An 18212-nucleotide genomic window follows, 5' to 3' on the forward strand; every position below is an offset into this window, starting at 1 on the left:
TTATTATACCTTACGTTGCATAAATTGTAAAATTTTCGTAAGAAGCAATGTAGAGTAAATTGCATGTTTATAACATCATATGTATCATGTGTAAATGAGACCAAATTGTGGGGACTTTAAAATGATTATGTAATCAAATATCTTGTGAACTGGATCTGTTAGCCCTTTTCGAGCACCTAACTGCTATTTTTGGTCGGGTTCCTGTTGCTCAGTTTTATGTATTCTTTGCTTGTTTCATAGCCTATTTTTTTACCATTTCGTTGTCAGTTTGTCTTCGACTTATAAAATTTGAATATCCTATCTTCTGTCTATCTCTTTTTCAAATTAAATAATCTTGTTATACTTATACATCTTTCTATGTTGTGATGTTATTCTGTTGTTTCACAGAAGGGAGAAGGTTTGGTACGGTTAACACGTTTAGTCCCGCTGCATTTTTTTGCACCTGTCCTAAGTCAGGAATCTGATATTCCGTGTTGTCGTCTGTTTATGTGGTTCATAAGTGTTTCTCGTTTTTATATAGATTAAACCGTTGTTTTTCCCGTTTGAATGGTTTAACACTAGTCATTTTTTTACCCTTTATAGCTTGCTGTTTGGTGTGAACCAAGGCTCCATGTTGAAGGACGTACCTTGACCTATAATGGTTTACTTTTATAAATTGTTACTTGGATGGAGAGTTGTCTCATTGGCACTCATACCACATCTTCCTATATATATATAGGATTGCAAATTGATAAATGGTTATCAGAATGAAATCTGGTAAAAGGTTGAATGATTGTCAAACAAAATTCTGGTTAATTGCAGTATACTTATCAAACTCAAAATCAGGTCAATGTTTAGCAAATTGTAGATTGTTCATTAGACAGATTTTTTTCAAAATTGTATGTACAATGAATTGTAGAATGCTAATAAGACTGAGTGTCTAGTAATTTGTAGAAAGCTAATTAGAGTGAGTGTCTTGTAAATTGTAGTAAGAGGGGTGAAAGATACCAGAGGGACAGTCAAACTCATAGATAGAAAATAAACTGACAACGCCATGGCTAAAAAGTAAAAGCAGACAGACAAATAATAGTACACACAAGACACAACCTAGAAAACTAATGACCATGCAACACGAAGACCACCAAAAACTGGGGTGCTTGAAGAGTAAGCAGATCCTGCTCCACATGTGGCACCCGTCGTTCATAAGACAGAATGTCTGCTTTGTTTGTATGCATATCTGGTAAATTGTAGAATGGTCATTAGACCTAATGTCTCATAAAGTAATGAATGATCAGAAGACCAAATATTTGTGAAACTTGTAGAATTAACAACTAAATAGGATTTATATTACACTTTATTTGCATTCATAGAATATATGATAGCATAACCATATACAATTCAATTCATACTGTTACCTGCAAAGGAGGTACAAATTCATCCAAGTAACATTTACTCTGTGAAGCTTTTAATCACCAAAGTTTAAAATATCAGTAAACTGCAATGTATATAAAAGTAGTTAATAATATTCAATTATTACCTTATATAGTCTTGTCTCTGAAATTAAACTGTTTTCACTGAATTTTACTTATGAATGAGTGAGAGAGATGTAGGATATATATTATCAAAACAGCAAAAAAAATACAAAAGAAACTGAAGAGGGATAAGCATTGATATGCCATCAAAACTTTACTTATTACATAAAAGCACTGAGATATGACATTTCTATTATTCCTTATTGTCAAAAACTTTAATTTTACATTTACAAATACATTAGCCAATAAATAAATATACTTTCTAGAGTTGTAGTATAAGGGGAATAATCATACAGAGTTTTGATTTTATATTTTTCCATGGATTTATGAGTTTGAACAGCGGTAAACTACTGTTGCCTTTATTTACCAACAACAACTAACAACTTTAATTCCTTTCTATTTCTAATTATAGTTCCAACTTTATTTGTATTTCTATTTAATTTTTCTAATCAATTTAAACAATGCACAAATGAATAAGACCAACTCAATGTTCGATATAATGGACCAATACACAATCTTGATTATTTTTTTGCAGTTATGCAGTATTAACAGTATAAACGATATTGTGTCCATCGAATAATAAAAATGCAACATCATTTGTCAATTTCAATAACTTGTCATTGTGTATATTATGCTACAGAATAAATCATTATTAAAGAATCAAACTGACTCAAAACAACAAAGTTTCACCATAGTTCTTTGACTTTTTTCAAGTCATGAATATTTCAGTAGAATTCATGGTCAAGTTTAATCGTAAAATTTTTGTGAAAAAAGTCCCTGAATCATTACTTCCTCCTGAGTGTTGTGGATGACTGTATACTTTTACCACAGTTTGGACATTTCTTGAATTTAGGATTGAAACATCCATTACAAAGAGAACATCCACACGGTTGTACCACAAACACAGCATAAACCTCGTTACCTTCTTCTTCACACAAGGGACATAACTGGTGTTTTTCTCTGCTCGATCTGAAATAAATTAAGTATTGTTAAGCACAAAATAGCTAAATTATTTCACTTTTTACTGTCTCTGTCTTTATTATGCCCTTGTTTAAATCACTCTTTTAAAGAGTGTATATTATTCATTGTTCAATAGTTTGTTCAATAGTTTGGCCAATAGTTTATATAGTTTCTTTTAGTTTCTAAATCATAATGTTTTGGTATCAACTGTTTTTATTGCTGAGATTTTTTTCATCCTCTCCCCATAGTTTTATTCACTCATATAAAAATCTGATTTCTAGTTTATCCCATAAAATCTTAGCTTCAGATATTTCAAGCATTGTTTTTTGTTTTCATTTACGGATTTTTCATTTAATATTTTATAGTTCAACTATTTATAGGAAATTTTATTTGTTTCATATAATATTGAAAACACATATTCCTGGAATAAGTAAATTTGTCTGGCTGTTACTGCATGTTGTGATAAATATAAAGTATTGTAATATTCCAAGATCTATAACAAGCTCAGTTGCTCAATGTGGGGTATCATGCTGATAATAAGGGTCAATTTGAAAAAGGTTATCCCATAATACTTCAACATCATTTGATCTCCCGTGAATTACAAATTGTCTCATTGACAATCATACAACATCTCTAAATTACAATATATAGATATAAGAAGATGTGGTATAAGTGCCAATGAGACAACTCTCCATCCAAGCCACGTTTTTTAAAAGTAAACCATTATAGGTCAAAGTGTGGTCTTCAACACAAAGCCTTGGCTCACACCAAACAACAAGCTATAAAGGGCCCAAAAAATGGCTAGTATAAAACCATTCAAACAGGAAAACCAACGATCTTATCTATATAAAAAAATGAGAAATAATCTTTAAATAATTACATACCTTAAAACTATAATAGCAGTGAATTCTTCTTTCAGTTTCTCTGCAGACGGCAGTTCCTGTGGTTGTTTCCCACTGTTATTTTGAACATTGTAAGGCACACCTTTATTGACTAAGAGTTCGGCCAGGTCTAGTTGTTGTTTTATCTGTTTGTCATTATCTCTCAGGTTCGGTCTTTGAATCTGTTAATACAAATCAGCCAATGATAAGTAATAAACAGAGAAATAGGAAGCATGCAGTTTTATAATGTCTGTCTCAGGAAATATTTATCAAATTCCTGCTTTAACAATGAATGAAATTCATAAATGAGGAAAGCAAACAAGTTGTATCATAAATATTGAACAGATTTATTTCTATATAATAATCAATTCTTTGTTCCAGTAATACAAATAATTCTAATGATTTCTTTTTTGTTTTTAATAATATACTAATTTTACATTAAATACTGCCTCACCCCCCTTAAACTTTTCCCCAAACTTACCTCAGTAATTTCCATGACTTGGGGAGGACCACTCAGACATAAATGTAAGGCATTGTTACCATCACTGTCCCTGACATCAATCTGACAATCTTTGGAAATAAAATCAATTTTTGTTTTAAAATAATATTGTCACCAAACTGTTAAAAGTCATAACATATTTGGTTCTTTTTTATAATTGATAACAAGTTAAAATGTGCAATTATTATTATGTTGAAATATATATTTTTTTAAAGAGCAGCAAAACATATAAAAGTAAGGATTGTAAATGAAACAACTATCCACCTAATGACAAAAATATTGGTCACTGTACAGCCTTCAACAGTGAGCAAAACCAAACCTTATAACTACTACCATCAAAAATATAAACACAATGTCTTTCCTTTCAATTATCACTATATCAGAGCCTTACAATAATTAGTCAAAAGACTACTTACTGTATTTTTCATTCAGTAAAATATCTGCTGTTTTTCTGCTGCCATAGAAACAAGCAATCAACAAGGCTGTCTGACCTTTGTCTCTTGTCCTAGAATCAATGTTAATACCAGGCTGGAAAATAACATATACTTTTTTTTGCATAAAGGGTTATTTATATAATAATAATGAGGAGATGAGGTGTGATTGCCAATGAGACAACTATTGCCCAAAGTTAAATTAGTGGATGTAAGCAATTATTGGCAACTGCAATGGCCTTCAACAATAAACAAAACACATACTGTATAGTTGGCTATAAAAGACCCTAACATGGAAAATATAAATCAATACATGTGACAACTAACAGCATTATAAACAAGAGTGCACACGCTGAAATGTATCGCCTTCTAAACTCATCATTGATATCATGTTGATAGTCCTAAATATAAAACTTTATTACACCTGTCCCATAAACTTAACATTAACCAAGAAAACTAAACATTAACCAATGAACCATGAAAATGAGGTCAAGGTCAGATGAACCATGCCAAGCAGACATGTACAGCTAGCAATTCTTCCATACAACAAATATAGTTGACCTATTGCTTATATATTAAGAAAAAAACAGACCAAAACTCAAAACCTTAACACTGAGCAATGAACTGTGAAAATGAGGTCGAGGTCGCTCCCACAGGATCACTATCCTTATGTTGAGCTTTCTGCAACGACAAAAAAATTATAAATGAAAAACAAATATGACAAACATGAACAAAATAAAACTACTGAACTACAGACTCATGACGTGGGACAGGCACATAAAGACTGTGGCTGAGTTAAACATGTTTGTGAGTACTCTACCCTTCCCTATCCAGGGACAGTGGTGTATAAACAGCACAACATAAGAACAAACTAAATAAATCAACTGAAAAAGGCTTATCTCATCAGATCCATAAAGATGTTCTTTTTCTGTCGTATTATTCTAATGATATCATTTTTGAGACTGTCCCAATTCACTAAACTCTAGCTTTTTTCAGTCAAGATTGTGTCTTGTAATTTTTATGTATTGGTCAGTGTTTGGTGTGGAATCAATTTCGCTGAACTAGTATTAGTTATTGCTAAGAAGAAATCTGAAGCCAACCTACGGGTCCTGGTTTTTCTCCCTGTGTTGAAGACCCATTGGTGGCCTTGGGCTGCTTTCTTCTATTTGGTCAAGTTGTTGTCCTATTAGTGCATACATTCTTTATTATACAATACGTTATAGTCCTAGTTCAATTGATAAAAGACAATGGCATTAAAATCAAAACAGTTGAAAGGCCAAATCCAATACAAAGTTCAAGTGCATGGAAAACTTAAGTAAAAGGTTAAAAAAAGGTTTTGCCAAATACAGCTAAGGTAGGCCATCTTACTTGGTCTAGGAGATATTGTACGACTTGGTGATGGTCCATACATGATGCTAGGTGTAATGGTGTGTATCCATCGCTCTTCTCCTTGTTGAGTAACTTTCTGTCCTTCTTTAAGAGATTTTTAACTGCTCTGTTGATAAAGTCAAATATAATCAGTCAACATAATGAAAACGATTTTCAACAAAACAGGAAATGCTTTTTTAAATGTTTTCATATTAACTGATTGTACCAGACCCATGTCGTTAAACACCCCCTAGAAAACAAACAGAACTAAGAAAGAGAAGGTACGATACACCATTTTTTGAACCCTTGAGTCTGAAAATCAAAAGGTATTATAAATCTACTAAATAATATCCTTCAAATGACCATATTACATTAGTGTGGTGAGTTTTTGTTATCTATTATATACATAATTGGATTGAGTTTCAAACTTTTACTGTTCCTAAGAAACATGTGATAAATACTTCTTACCTGGTCATTGTGTGTGAGATTAAGTTATTGGATTGATGTTGCCCAGTCTTTAGTTTGGTTAAGTTATTGGATTCATGTTGCCCAGTCTTTAGTTTGGTTAAGTTATTGGATTCATGTTGCCCAGTCTTTAGTTTGGTTAAGTTATTGGATTCATGTTGCCCAGTCTTTAGTTTGGTTAAGTTATTGGATTCTTGTTAAGTTATTGGATTCTTGTTGCCCAGTCTTTAGTTTGGTTAAGTTATTGGATTCTTGTTAAGTTATTGGATTCATGTTGCCCAGTCTTTAGTTTGGTTAAGTTATTGGATTCTTGTTGCCCAGTCTTTAGTTTGGTTAAGTTATTGGATTCTTGTTGCCCAGTCTTTAGTTTGATTAAGTTATTGGATTCATGTTGCCCAGTCTTTAGTTTGGTTAAGTTATTGGATTCTTGTTGCCCAGTCTTTAGTTTCGTTAAGTTATTGGATTCTTGTTGCCCAGTCTTTAGTTTGGTTAAGTTATTGGATTCTTGTTGCCCAGTCTTTAGTTTGGTTAAGTTATTGGATTCATGTTGCCCAGTCTTTAGTTTGGTTAAGTTATTGGATTCTTGTTGCCCAGTCTTTAGTTTGGTTAAGTTATTGGATTCATGTTGCCCAGTCTTTAGTTTGGTTAAGTTATTGGATTCTTGTTGCCCAGTCTTTAGTTTGGTTAAGTTATTGGATTCTTGTTGCCCAGTCTTTAGTTTGGTTAAGTTATTGGATTCTTGTTGCCCAGTCTTTAGTTTGATTAAGTTATTGGATTCATGTTGCCCAGTCTTTAGTTTGGTTAAGTTATTGAATTCTTGTTGCCCAGTCTTTAGTTTGGTTAAGTTATTGGATTCTTGTTGCCCAGTCTTTAGTTTGGTTAAGTTATTGGATTCTTGTTGCCCAGTCTTTAGTTTGGTTAAGTTATTGGATTCATGTTGCCCAGTCTTTAGTTTGGTTAAGTTATTGGATTCATGTTGCCCAGTCTTTAGTTTGATTAAGTTATTGGATTCTTGTTGCCCAGTCTTTAGTTTGGTTAAGTTATTGGATTCATGTTGCCCAGTCTTTAGTTTGGTTAAGTTATTGGATTCATGTTGCCCAGTCTTTAGTTTGATTAAGTTATTGGATTCATGTTGCCCAGTCTTTAGTTTGGTTAAGTTATTGGATTCTTGTTGCCCAGTCTTTAGTTTGGTTAAGTTATTGGATTCTTGTTGCCCAGTCTTTAGTTTGGTTATGTTATTGGATTCATGTTGCCCAGTCTTTAGTTTGGTTAAGTTATTGGATTCTTGTTGCCCAGTCTTTAGTTTGGTTAAGTTATTGGATTCATGTTGCCCAGTCTTTAGTTTGGTTAAGTTATTGGATTCATGTTGCCCAGTCTTTAGTTTTCTATGTTGTGTTTTCTAATATTTTTTGCCCATCTTTTATTGATCAATAAATTTATATAAGTATTTGGTTAACTAAAAGTTATTGATCAATAAATTGTAAAACACATCACACAGTAGATAATGCTAACAGAAGCTTGACATTAAGTTTGTAGTTCCAAGAGAAAAGTGTGACAAATATTTAACAGCACAGACGGACTGATGAACAGACAAAAACAGTAGACGTATTTACACTTGTATGCAAATTTGTCTGCCATTATGTAAAATCATACAGGTTCCCGTAAACGTTGACATCATAATTTAAAATATTTGACATCACAATTTAAAAGTGATTGTTGCTTGACGTCAAAAGGAGATTTAGGAGTCGATCTTAGATCATTCGGAGGCAAGATACAGCTAAATATCAAAAGTGTAAATATGTTTATTCATCCAGCTCTTTAAAAGCAGATGTATAATTATCTCTTACCCTAAATCTCCCTTCCTGGCAGCAATATGAATTGGAGAAAATCCATTCTTATTTTCAAAGTTCAGGTCAATACCAGGCCAATCTAGTATGACATCCAACATCTCTGTACTATCTCCCTGTTGTCTAACTATAGCATCTACTACAGGACTATCTCCTAGGGCATCCTATAATAGCAAAAATATGACATCAAATATCTTAGTTTTGATTCCTCTTGTTCTCAAAATACATCTTTGAAAAAAAAATCGAAAAAAAAGCTATGAAATATTTAATGAATTGCTTTTATCTATTACTACTGATTTAAGATATTTCTAATTGTAGCATTCGTGTAATGTATAACTTTCAAAATCAAATCTATCGTTATTTTCCAATTACAAGAATAAAACAATTAAGAGTACTTATCAAACTACATGGTTAAAAGACTGTACAGAATGTTAAAATATAGGGGCAAAATATGGCCAATATCTTGAAATATAACAAATTCCTGATCATTTGCATGCTGTATGAGCTTTACCTTTTTATTGATGTCACATTTATGTTTCCTCAGCACACGTAGCGTGTCTACATCTCTGTTCTGTACGGCCAGATGAACAGCTGACTGTCTGTGGTCATTTACTGCATCCTTATTCACATTGTAACTCAGCAGTAACTCTACACAATCAGAATGTTTTCTGAAAAAGAAGAGAAATGTTTTCATTAAATACCTAAAGTTTTTTTAATTGTTAAAATATTACAATTTATCTGCACCATGTAATAAGTTTAAAAAAATGATATTTGGTATCTATCCATGACACAAAATCAGCACATGAACAGCAACAAAAACACACAAAAAGTAAAGGGACAGCTCTTTTATTGCTGTTCTTCATCTCAAAGTCACAGTGATGCCTTCAACACAGAGCAAAACAAATCCCACCTCACTGCAAGTTTAAGCACCTGCTTGAGTGGATTTTTTTGAAAAAATAATTTGGAGAGACTTTGTAAGATGTGACACAAACTCATCAGGCCCCTGTTGGAAGTATGAATAATCAAATTTTACCAAAGCTGTAATCTATAATTAATCATCAAACAAGTGGGAGGTTTAGCTAGAAATAAGACCAGGTTTAACCAACCATTTTTCTTGAAAAACAACTGTACCAAGTAAAGAGTATGGCAGCAGTTTTTCATTTGTTCCATTGATAGTGTTTGATTCTGTCAGTTTCCATTTAAGGTCAACTTTGCCTGAGGGAGTTGAAACATTAGTGTCTGAATAATTTCTAAATATTTAGGCATACAATATAAGAAAGGTACTGACTACTGAGCATATGTTTGGATACTAACTTTTTGACAGCAATTTGTAGTGGTGTACTTTTAGTCCCATCGTCACCTTCCTCCAGAGCCTGTGGTCCAGCATACCTCAGCAAGGCTTTCAAGACTCCAGCAGACCCATTCTTACAGGCTGTATAAATGGGATGGAAATTAGCTTGACCACTCACCTAAAACAAATATAAAAATTTGTCCTATATTTTGTTCATCCTCAGTTCCAAAACAATTTCTGAAATAAGATTCAAAATGTTTTAAATTTGTTCTATAGCAGATAGATATATAGAAAATGATCTGACCAGACAGACTTTCACTCAAAGGACCATCATAGCAGGTTGGACCCTATAGAGAGGATCCTTGACTTCAAGGACCATATTTTTGGTAAGATGACAGTCTTCTCACTTCATATCAAATAAACTTCTACTTCTTATTTATATGTCTGTTGGTCTCTGGTTGAGAGTTGTCTGAGACGTTGGCATTTATACCACATTTTCTTATCTTTATATGGGTCAGAAAAATAATCTGTTTAAATCTTCGTCATGTTTTAATCCCAAACTTAATGTCTAATAAAATTGAGAATGGAAATGGGGAATGTGTCATAGAGACAACAACCCGACCATAGAACAGACAACAGCAGAAGGTCACCAATAGGTCTTCAATGCAGCGAGAAACTCTCGCACCCAGAGGCGTCGGGCTACAGCTGGCCCCTAAACAAATATCTATACTAATTCAGTGATAATGGATGTCATACTAAACTCCGAATTATACAGGAGAAACTAAAATTAGAAATCATACATGCATGCATTAAATGAAGGAACCAAGATGCAGATGTCTGGTATAAAGAAAGCAAGAGTTTTTTTTATTAAACTAAATTATACTGGATCTTCCTCGTTTGATAGCTGATTGTTGCTTGCTTAAAGTCCAGTGTGGGGCGTTCTTGCTTTTTACTTTGAATTGTTACCTACCAGTTCTCGTTTCTTTTCCATCGTTGGTTCTTGGTTTAAATGTATTAAAACGTCATCTTCCATGTCTTGTTCTACAGCAGTCTTGAAATCTGTACCTGTCGTAGATCAACAAATATTTACAATTTATTTGTGAATGACATTTTACTGATATTTCATATATCATTAATTCCGCAGTATAAGACAGTATAAGACGATATGTTTTTAAACAGATATATCATGTTAAGGAGGGGTATTTGCGAAAAATACCAGTCGAGAGAATGTTTAATTTCGCGATCCGTAAGGCGAGGGAAATTCATTCTCAAGACTGGTATTTTTCACAAATACCCCTCAAGAACATGCTATATCTGTTTAATTACACTGAATGTTGATGTTCAAAAAACGCATTGATGATCGTGACGTTACAAGCGTCCAGTCGGATAGAGTATTTTTTGGCAAATACCACAGCAGAGAGGGTAAAAAAGTCATATCCTTTTTGCAAATACCCCAGCGGCATTAAACCAGGTGCTCCGCAGGGCACAGCTTTATACGACCGCAGAGGTCGAACCCTGAACAGTTGGGGCAAGTATGGACAAAACATTCAAGCGTGATACAGCTCTGAATTTGGATTGTGATCAAATTTTTGACATTATATGGGTTTTTTACACAAAACAAATGTCAAGATTTTACAAATCAATTAAAGATTTCTTCTTCAAACTTATTTAAATCTAAAATTAAATAGTTGACACAGCATAGGTTTCTGACACAGAACGAATGTGGTCTAATGAACTTATTTTTTGTTTGTTTTTGCCTTTGAGCAATTCACTATGCTGTTGAATATTAATCCTCTCAAAAAAATGTTTGAAGAAATTTTTTTTTATTTATGAAATCTGAAATGAGAAAAATTTAACCCCCCCCCCCATTTTTTTTTCACATCCCCCTTTCCCTTTTTCCAAAACTGATATCAATTCAAATTTCTAATGGAGTTTGCAACAATAACTACTCTTTTAAATACATCATAAAATATTAAAATGTAAAATAAAGTGCTTGTTATCACTGAATGGTAAAGATTGGTTGGTAGTAAAAGTGAATATACATTGTATATTGTATAAAACAATGATTTAAGTTGATTCAACTACTATTCTGAACAAAGAAAGAAAACTCCAATTGAAAATTTCTTGCTATTGCACAACATTGTGCAATTAGATATTTCTTGCTATTGCACAATACTGTGCAATTGAAAATATTTGCTATTGCACAATACTGTGCAATTGAAGATTTCTTGCTATTGCGCAATACTGTGCAATTGAAAATTTCTTGCTATTGCACAATACTTTGCAATTGAAGATTTCTTGCTCTTGCTGAATACTGTGCAATTGAAAATTTCTTGCTATTGCACAATACTTAATATAATAATTTTGGATCCTGATTTGAACCAACTTGAAAACTGGGTCCATAATCAAAAATCTAAGTACATGTTTAGATTCAGCATATCAAAAAAGCCAAAGAATTCATTTTTTGTTAAAATCAAACTTAGTTTAATTTTGGACCCTTTGGACCTTAATGTAGACCAATTTGAAAACAGGACCAAAAATTAAGAATCTACATACACAGTTAGATTTGGCATATCAAAGAACCCCAATTATTCAATTTTTGATGAAATCAAACAAAGTTTAATTTTAGACCCCGATTTGGACCAACTTGAAAACTGGACCAATAATCAAAAACCTAAGTACATTTTTATATTCAGCATATCAAAGAACCCCAAGGATTCAATTTTTGTTAAAATCAAACTTAGTTTAATTTTGGACCCTTTTGGACCTTAATGTAGACCAATTTGAAAACGGGACCAAAACTTAAGAATCTACATACACAGTTAGATTCGGCATATCAAAGAACCCCAATTATTCAATTTTTGATGAAATCAAACAAAGTTCAATTTTGGACCCTTTGGGCCCCTTATTCCTAAACTGTTGGGACCAAAACTCCCAAAATCAAACCCAACCTTCCTTTTATGGTCATAAACCTTGTGTTTAAATTTTATAGATTTCTATTTACTTATACTAAAGTTATGGTGCGAAAACCAAGAATAATGCTTATTTGGGCCCCTTTTTGGCCCCTAATTCTTAAACTGTTGGGACCTCAACTCCCAAAATCAATCCCAACCTTCCTTTTGTGGTCATAAACCTTGTGTTTACATTTCATTGATTTCTATTTACTTATACTAAAGTTATTGTGCAAAAACCAAGAATAATACTTATTTGGGCCCTTTTTTGGCCCCTAATTCCTAAACTGTTGAAACCAAACATCCCAAAATCAATCCCAACCTTCCTTTTGTGGTCATAAACCTTGTGTCAAAATTTCATAGATTTCTGTTTACTTAAACTAAAGTTATAGTGCGAAAAACCAAGAAAATGCTTATTTGGGCCCTTTTTGGCCCCTTATTCCTAAAATATTGGGACCAAAACTCCCAAATTCAATTCCAACCTTCCTTTTGTGGTCATAAACCTTGTGTTAAAATTTCTTAGATTTCTATTCACTTTTACTAAAGTTAGAGTGTGAAAAGTATTTGGACGACGACGCCAACATCATACCAATATACGACCAAAAAATTTTCAATTTTTGCGGTCGTATAAAAATGAACGATATTCATTTGATAACAGTAAATTGGTGAAAAATACACTGGCTATCAACCAATCAAAACCCAGGATTCTTACATAAGGTGTTATTATTTTTTAAACAGTTGACAGACTCTTTTTATACTCATAATAGACTTGTGCAAGATTTTTTTCTGAAATACAGTTCAAATTATACCAAATTTTAGAAATGTTTGCATGCCTTCAATTTTATGACTGTTAAACAATAAACTCATCATAGATATCAGGATTAAATTTTTTTTTATATTTACGCAAGACGCATGTTTTGTCTACTAAAGACTCATCAGTGACGCTTGAATCAAAAAATGTTTAAAAGGCCAAATTGAAGAGCATTGAGGACCAATAAACAATGGACACAAATCAAGGTTAAATATTGTGATTTCACGAAGTATTGTTGCTAGAAAATAACATAATCAAAATTGAAAATCAAAATTTTATTTTTGCAATACCTATGCTGTTGCCATTTTTTCCAAAATAATAATTATTAACATCATAAAAATTCTGAATTAACAGTAATATATTAGCACATGACTTGCAAATTTTTGTTCGGCATGGAATGAGTCTTTTACACACTTTCAATATCTAAATGGTGGAGAAGTTCCCTTTAAGATCCGTGTTTTTACATACTTGGATTCCTGTTGTCAAGAGGGGTCTCCGGTTTCGGTTCTTGTCTGGGTTCAGGTCTTGGTTCCGGTCTGGGTTCCTGTCTTGGTTCAGGTCTCGGTTCAGACCTTTGTCCAGGTCTACTGCTAGACATAAAGTCTGCTGGCCCCTCTGTTTTAGTCAAGCATTCAGGGTTAAAGGTCAAGGATACTTCCCCAAACTTGACCTTGACATCACCATCAACATTGATACTTTTAACTTCCCCTTTCTTTCCTAAAGACTGAAATCAACAATTTTACATAATTCATGAATATTTATCTTTTTGAACCTGCAGCATTATGTAAAAAGAAAACTTCACTTACCTTCTGATCCAAATATTTTCTATACTGGTATTAAACATTGACAACCAACTTATTTCATCCTTTCTATCAAACTTTGCGTCAATTTTAATTTGCTATTTTCAAAATTTACTTGAAGTAGTTAAATAAGAATCAATCGAAGTTTAACATATAAGAAACTATATATATTCACATTATTTTTCAAATTGCTCAAGTAACAAAAAGTTGCAAAAACTAGTTGGTTTGTAGTAAAAAAAGAGCAATTGAAAAGTTGGAGTACCCCACCCATTTCATATACATTGTATTTTGAACAACAGTACACCTATAGCTGTCATAACAAGAGTGCACACGCTGAAATGTCTCGCCTTCTATACTAATCATTGATATTATGTAGATAGTCCTAAGTATAAAGCTTTATTACAACTGTCTCATAAACTTAACATTAACCAAGATAACTAAACAAAGACCAATGAATCATGAAAATGAGGTCAAGGTCAAATGAACCATGCCAGGCAGACATGTACAGCTAACAATGCTTCTATACAACATATATAGTTGACCTATTACTTATAATTTAAGAAAAATAGACCAAAACACAAAAACTTAACACTGTGCAATGAACCGTGAAAATGAGGTCAGGGTCAAAAGAAACCTGCTCTACTGACATAAAGATCATAAAATATTTCCATACACCAAATATAGTTGACCTATGGCATATAGTATTAGATAAAAAGACCAAAACTCAAAAACTTAACTTTGACCACTGAACCATGAAAATGAGGTCAAGGTCACATGACATCTGCCCGCTAGACATGTACACCTTACAATCATTCCATACAACAAATATAGTAGACCTATTGCATATAGTATGAAAAAAAAAACCAAAACACAAAAATTTAACTATAACCACTGAACCATGAAAATGAGGTCAAGGTCAGATGACACCTGCCAGTTGGACATGTACACCTTACAGTCCTTCCATACACCGAATATACTAGCCCTATTGCTTATAGTATCTGAGATATGGACTTGACCACCAAAACTTAACCTTGTTCACTGATCCATGAAATGAGGTCAAGGTCAAGTGAAAACTGTCTGACAGACATGAGGACCTTGCAAGGTACGCACATACCAAATATAGTTATCCTATTACTTATAATAAGAGAGAATTCAACATTACAAAAAATTTGAACTTTTTTTTCAAGTGGTCACTGAACCATGAAAATGAGGTCAAGGACATTGGACATGTGACTGACGGAAACTTCGTAACATGAGGCATCTATATACAAAGTATGAAGCATCCAGGTCTTCCACCTTCTAAAATATAAAGCTTTTAAGAAGTTAGCTAACACCGCCGCCGCCGCCGCCGGATCACTATCCCTATGTCGAGCTTTCTGCAACAAAAGTTGCAGGCTCGACAATAAAACTATTTCACATCTAGTTAATCTGATGTGATTATGACTGTTGTTTTATTGCTGCATCTGTGAAAAATATTGAATTCTGATTAGTTTAAGATTCCTATGATATGATCAAACACCTTCTCATATATATATATTTTTTTTTTTTTTTTAAGTGTTATATTATTTTATTTGAATTTTACATTTGTTAGCGATACATAAAGTACCGGTACCTTATCCCAGCCTGGTTAACGTTAGTATATAGCATTTCAGTGATCATATATTTCTTATGCTTGAAATAGTTACCTTAATGTTTTCTATTGCATAGGTTGATACCTACCACTCATTTGACAAACAAATATTTTTTTTCAATTCTACCCAAGTGCTCAATAATGTCTGCCACTTTTAATTTTTGTGCTAAAAAGGATATTCTTTATTTCTTTTCAAAAATTATTTTTATCGAGCATGCATTTAGCGTTACATATAAAAATGGATTATTCTTTTCATCTTTCAATCTTTTAATCAATTCATAAAGAATGAAATAAATTCATTTTCTCATGAACTGTAGTGTAGTGTGTACACACATGAACTGTAGTGTAGTTTGTACACACATGAACTGTAGTGTAGTTTGTACAAACCTTTCTGGTTAAATCATTCCAGTCACCATGTCCATTTTGTAATTTCTGAACCTTGTCATACTCTTCCATTATTTTTACAAATTCACCTGATGAAAACACTTCCACCTAAAAATATAAATGTCAAAATTACAAAAAAATTGATTTTAATCATTTCTATAAATGGATGGGTTGTTGTCTCTTTGACACATTCCTCATTTCCATTCTCAATTTTATAATGTGTCCATGGGACACAGATGATACACCAAACTGCATATAACATTATAAATTAAAGGGACATAACTCAAGAATAGTAAAGTCACTCCAACAATTCAACCTTGGTCTGTGTTTTGTGGTAATAACATTGTGTAGACGTTTCATAAAAATTTGGATGATGAAAACTAAAGAATTGAAATGAAAAAAATCAGCAATTCTTCCATTTGTAAAGAGGCATAACAATATTCAATGGTATTTTGTTTGGATTTTTTCAAGTAAATGAAACATGTAAAATGAATTCACCACCTTTTAGCAAAAAGGTGACTGCAACAAAAACTAAAACCTCCCTTTTTTCCCTTTTTCTTTTTTTCTTTGTTTCTTAAAACAATTAAAAGGACACGGTTGTTTATAGTAGAAAGGTTATTTCAGAATTTCTTTTCTATGTTTCCCCTGCAAATGTACCTACCTTATTGAGAGCCATTTCATGTAACTTGTATCTCTCCCCATCAAAGTTGACCGCCACAAGAACGCCCTCAACTCCTTCTACCCTCCCAGTCATTCCTATCATCTGAAATGGCAAAATAAATATGTTTAAGATGGCGTGCCATGATTAATACCTACCTATGGGGTAGAAGGTGTCTCTTCTTATCCCTATCATCTGCGATTACCTCTTTGTTAAGTCAATCCTTGTCTATTAATTTATCCCCATCACCTTAACTAACCAAATAAAGGAATAAAGGAATATAAAAATGGTCACCTAGACTTCAACTGTCTGGCATTGAGATCAATACTAAAGAGCGTTTGTTTTACTATGTGTTATGAAGAAATAGACTTTGAAGGAAATTCCATCTAAAATTTGGATATCAAATCTGATGGTTCATATATGCTAAGAGATTGGAAATTGCACAGAACAGACAAAATAACACAAACATCAAGACAATAAAGATATGAACCAGACGCTATGGAAGGGTCAACCATTCTTTAATATATATACCTCCATCATTTTGTCTTTCCAAAGCTTCATTTCTTTATGGATGGACTGAAACACATCTGGGTCCACACCTATCATGACTTTATCTCCCTGCCTCAATCTACCGTCAGCCTCTGGTATTTCCTCCTCCTCTGTCTCAGGAATGTGAAATGGTTCTTCTGGCATTTCTATAAAACATTAAAGAGGTTTAGTATATGATACTGGTAAATAGAAAATCATTACTATTTTTCTACATTTAAATTGTTCCTGGGATATTCAACAAAAGTGAAGTGTTTTTTTGGCTTTTGTAATTGAATTTGTATGCTTTAATTTGATAATGTGTTAAAATCTAAAATTCAAATCTTTATTTTTGAAAACCCTTTTTGATTATATTTTTTTGATAATTTCAGGGTTAACAGTAATAGTATTTGGTAGTGCTAGGCCTGATCATGGGCATACTAAGTTCTGGTAAATGAATGGGGTAATAATATTTGGTATTGCCTGGACTGCTAACAGACTTCCTAAGTTCTGTTAATGATAGGGGTAATAATATTTGTATTGCCTGATTAAAGACTTACTAAGTTCTGGTAAATGATAGAGGTAATAATATTTGTATTGCCTGATTAAAGACTTACTGAGTTCTGGTAAATGATAGGGGTAATAATATTTGGAAGTGCCTGCCTTGGTAAAAGGTTTACTTAGTTCTAGTAAATTATAGGGGTAATAAAATTTGGTAGCGACTGGCTTGGTAAAAGACTTACTAAGTTCTGGTAAATGATAGGGGTAATAATATTTGGTAGTGCCTGGCTTGGTAAAAGACTTACTAAGTTCTGGTTAAATGAAAGGGTTTATAATATTTGGTAGTGCCTGGCTTGGTAAAAGACTTACTAAGTTCTGGTAAATGATAGGGGTAATAATATTTGGTAGTGCCTGGCCTGATAACAGACTTACTAAGTTCTGGTAAATGATACGGGTAATAATATTTGTATTGCCTGGTAAAAGACTTACTAAGTTCTGGTAAATGATAGGGGTAATAATATTTGGCAGTTCCTGGCTTGATACACTTCAGGTCCACCATTCCCTCGTAACCAAGTCTGTACACATTGGAGTGCTCGTTACCCCACGTAATCTCTGCTGCATCACGATCAGTGTCCAAGCTAAAGTTCACAAGGGCAATAACCTCTCCCTGCTGACCAGGTCCACCTATTTGATAAAAAA

At 32.9% G+C, this 18212-nt stretch overlaps 1 protein-coding gene across 1 annotated transcript in view; it reads right to left on the reverse strand.

The window, feature by feature from the left end:
- Positions 1–1315: 1315 nt before the first annotated feature.
- The window catches only part of LOC143056472 (uncharacterized), a 38203-nt gene continuing 21306 nt past the window's right edge, over positions 1316–18212 (reverse strand). Inside the window, exons 11-24 of the mRNA XM_076229552.1 lie at positions 18003–18197; positions 17019–17182; positions 16491–16592; positions 15833–15937; positions 13484–13739; positions 10224–10318; positions 9277–9431; positions 8474–8630; positions 7963–8126; positions 5651–5777; positions 4268–4379; positions 3834–3922; positions 3356–3534; positions 1316–2480 (exon numbers count right to left, since the gene is read on the reverse strand). Of these exons, the coding sequence (XP_076085667.1) occupies positions 2297–2480; positions 3356–3534; positions 3834–3922; positions 4268–4379; positions 5651–5777; positions 7963–8126; positions 8474–8630; positions 9277–9431; positions 10224–10318; positions 13484–13739; positions 15833–15937; positions 16491–16592; positions 17019–17182; positions 18003–18197 (2084 nt within the window). The 3' untranslated portion in view covers positions 1316–2296. The remainder of the gene's footprint in view (positions 2481–3355; positions 3535–3833; positions 3923–4267; positions 4380–5650; positions 5778–7962; positions 8127–8473; positions 8631–9276; positions 9432–10223; positions 10319–13483; positions 13740–15832; positions 15938–16490; positions 16593–17018; positions 17183–18002; positions 18198–18212) is intronic.

This window comes from Mytilus galloprovincialis, chromosome 13 (genome assembly GCF_965363235.1).
Source record: "Mytilus galloprovincialis chromosome 13, xbMytGall1.hap1.1, whole genome shotgun sequence".
NCBI lineage: Eukaryota > Metazoa > Mollusca > Bivalvia > Mytilida > Mytilidae > Mytilus > Mytilus galloprovincialis.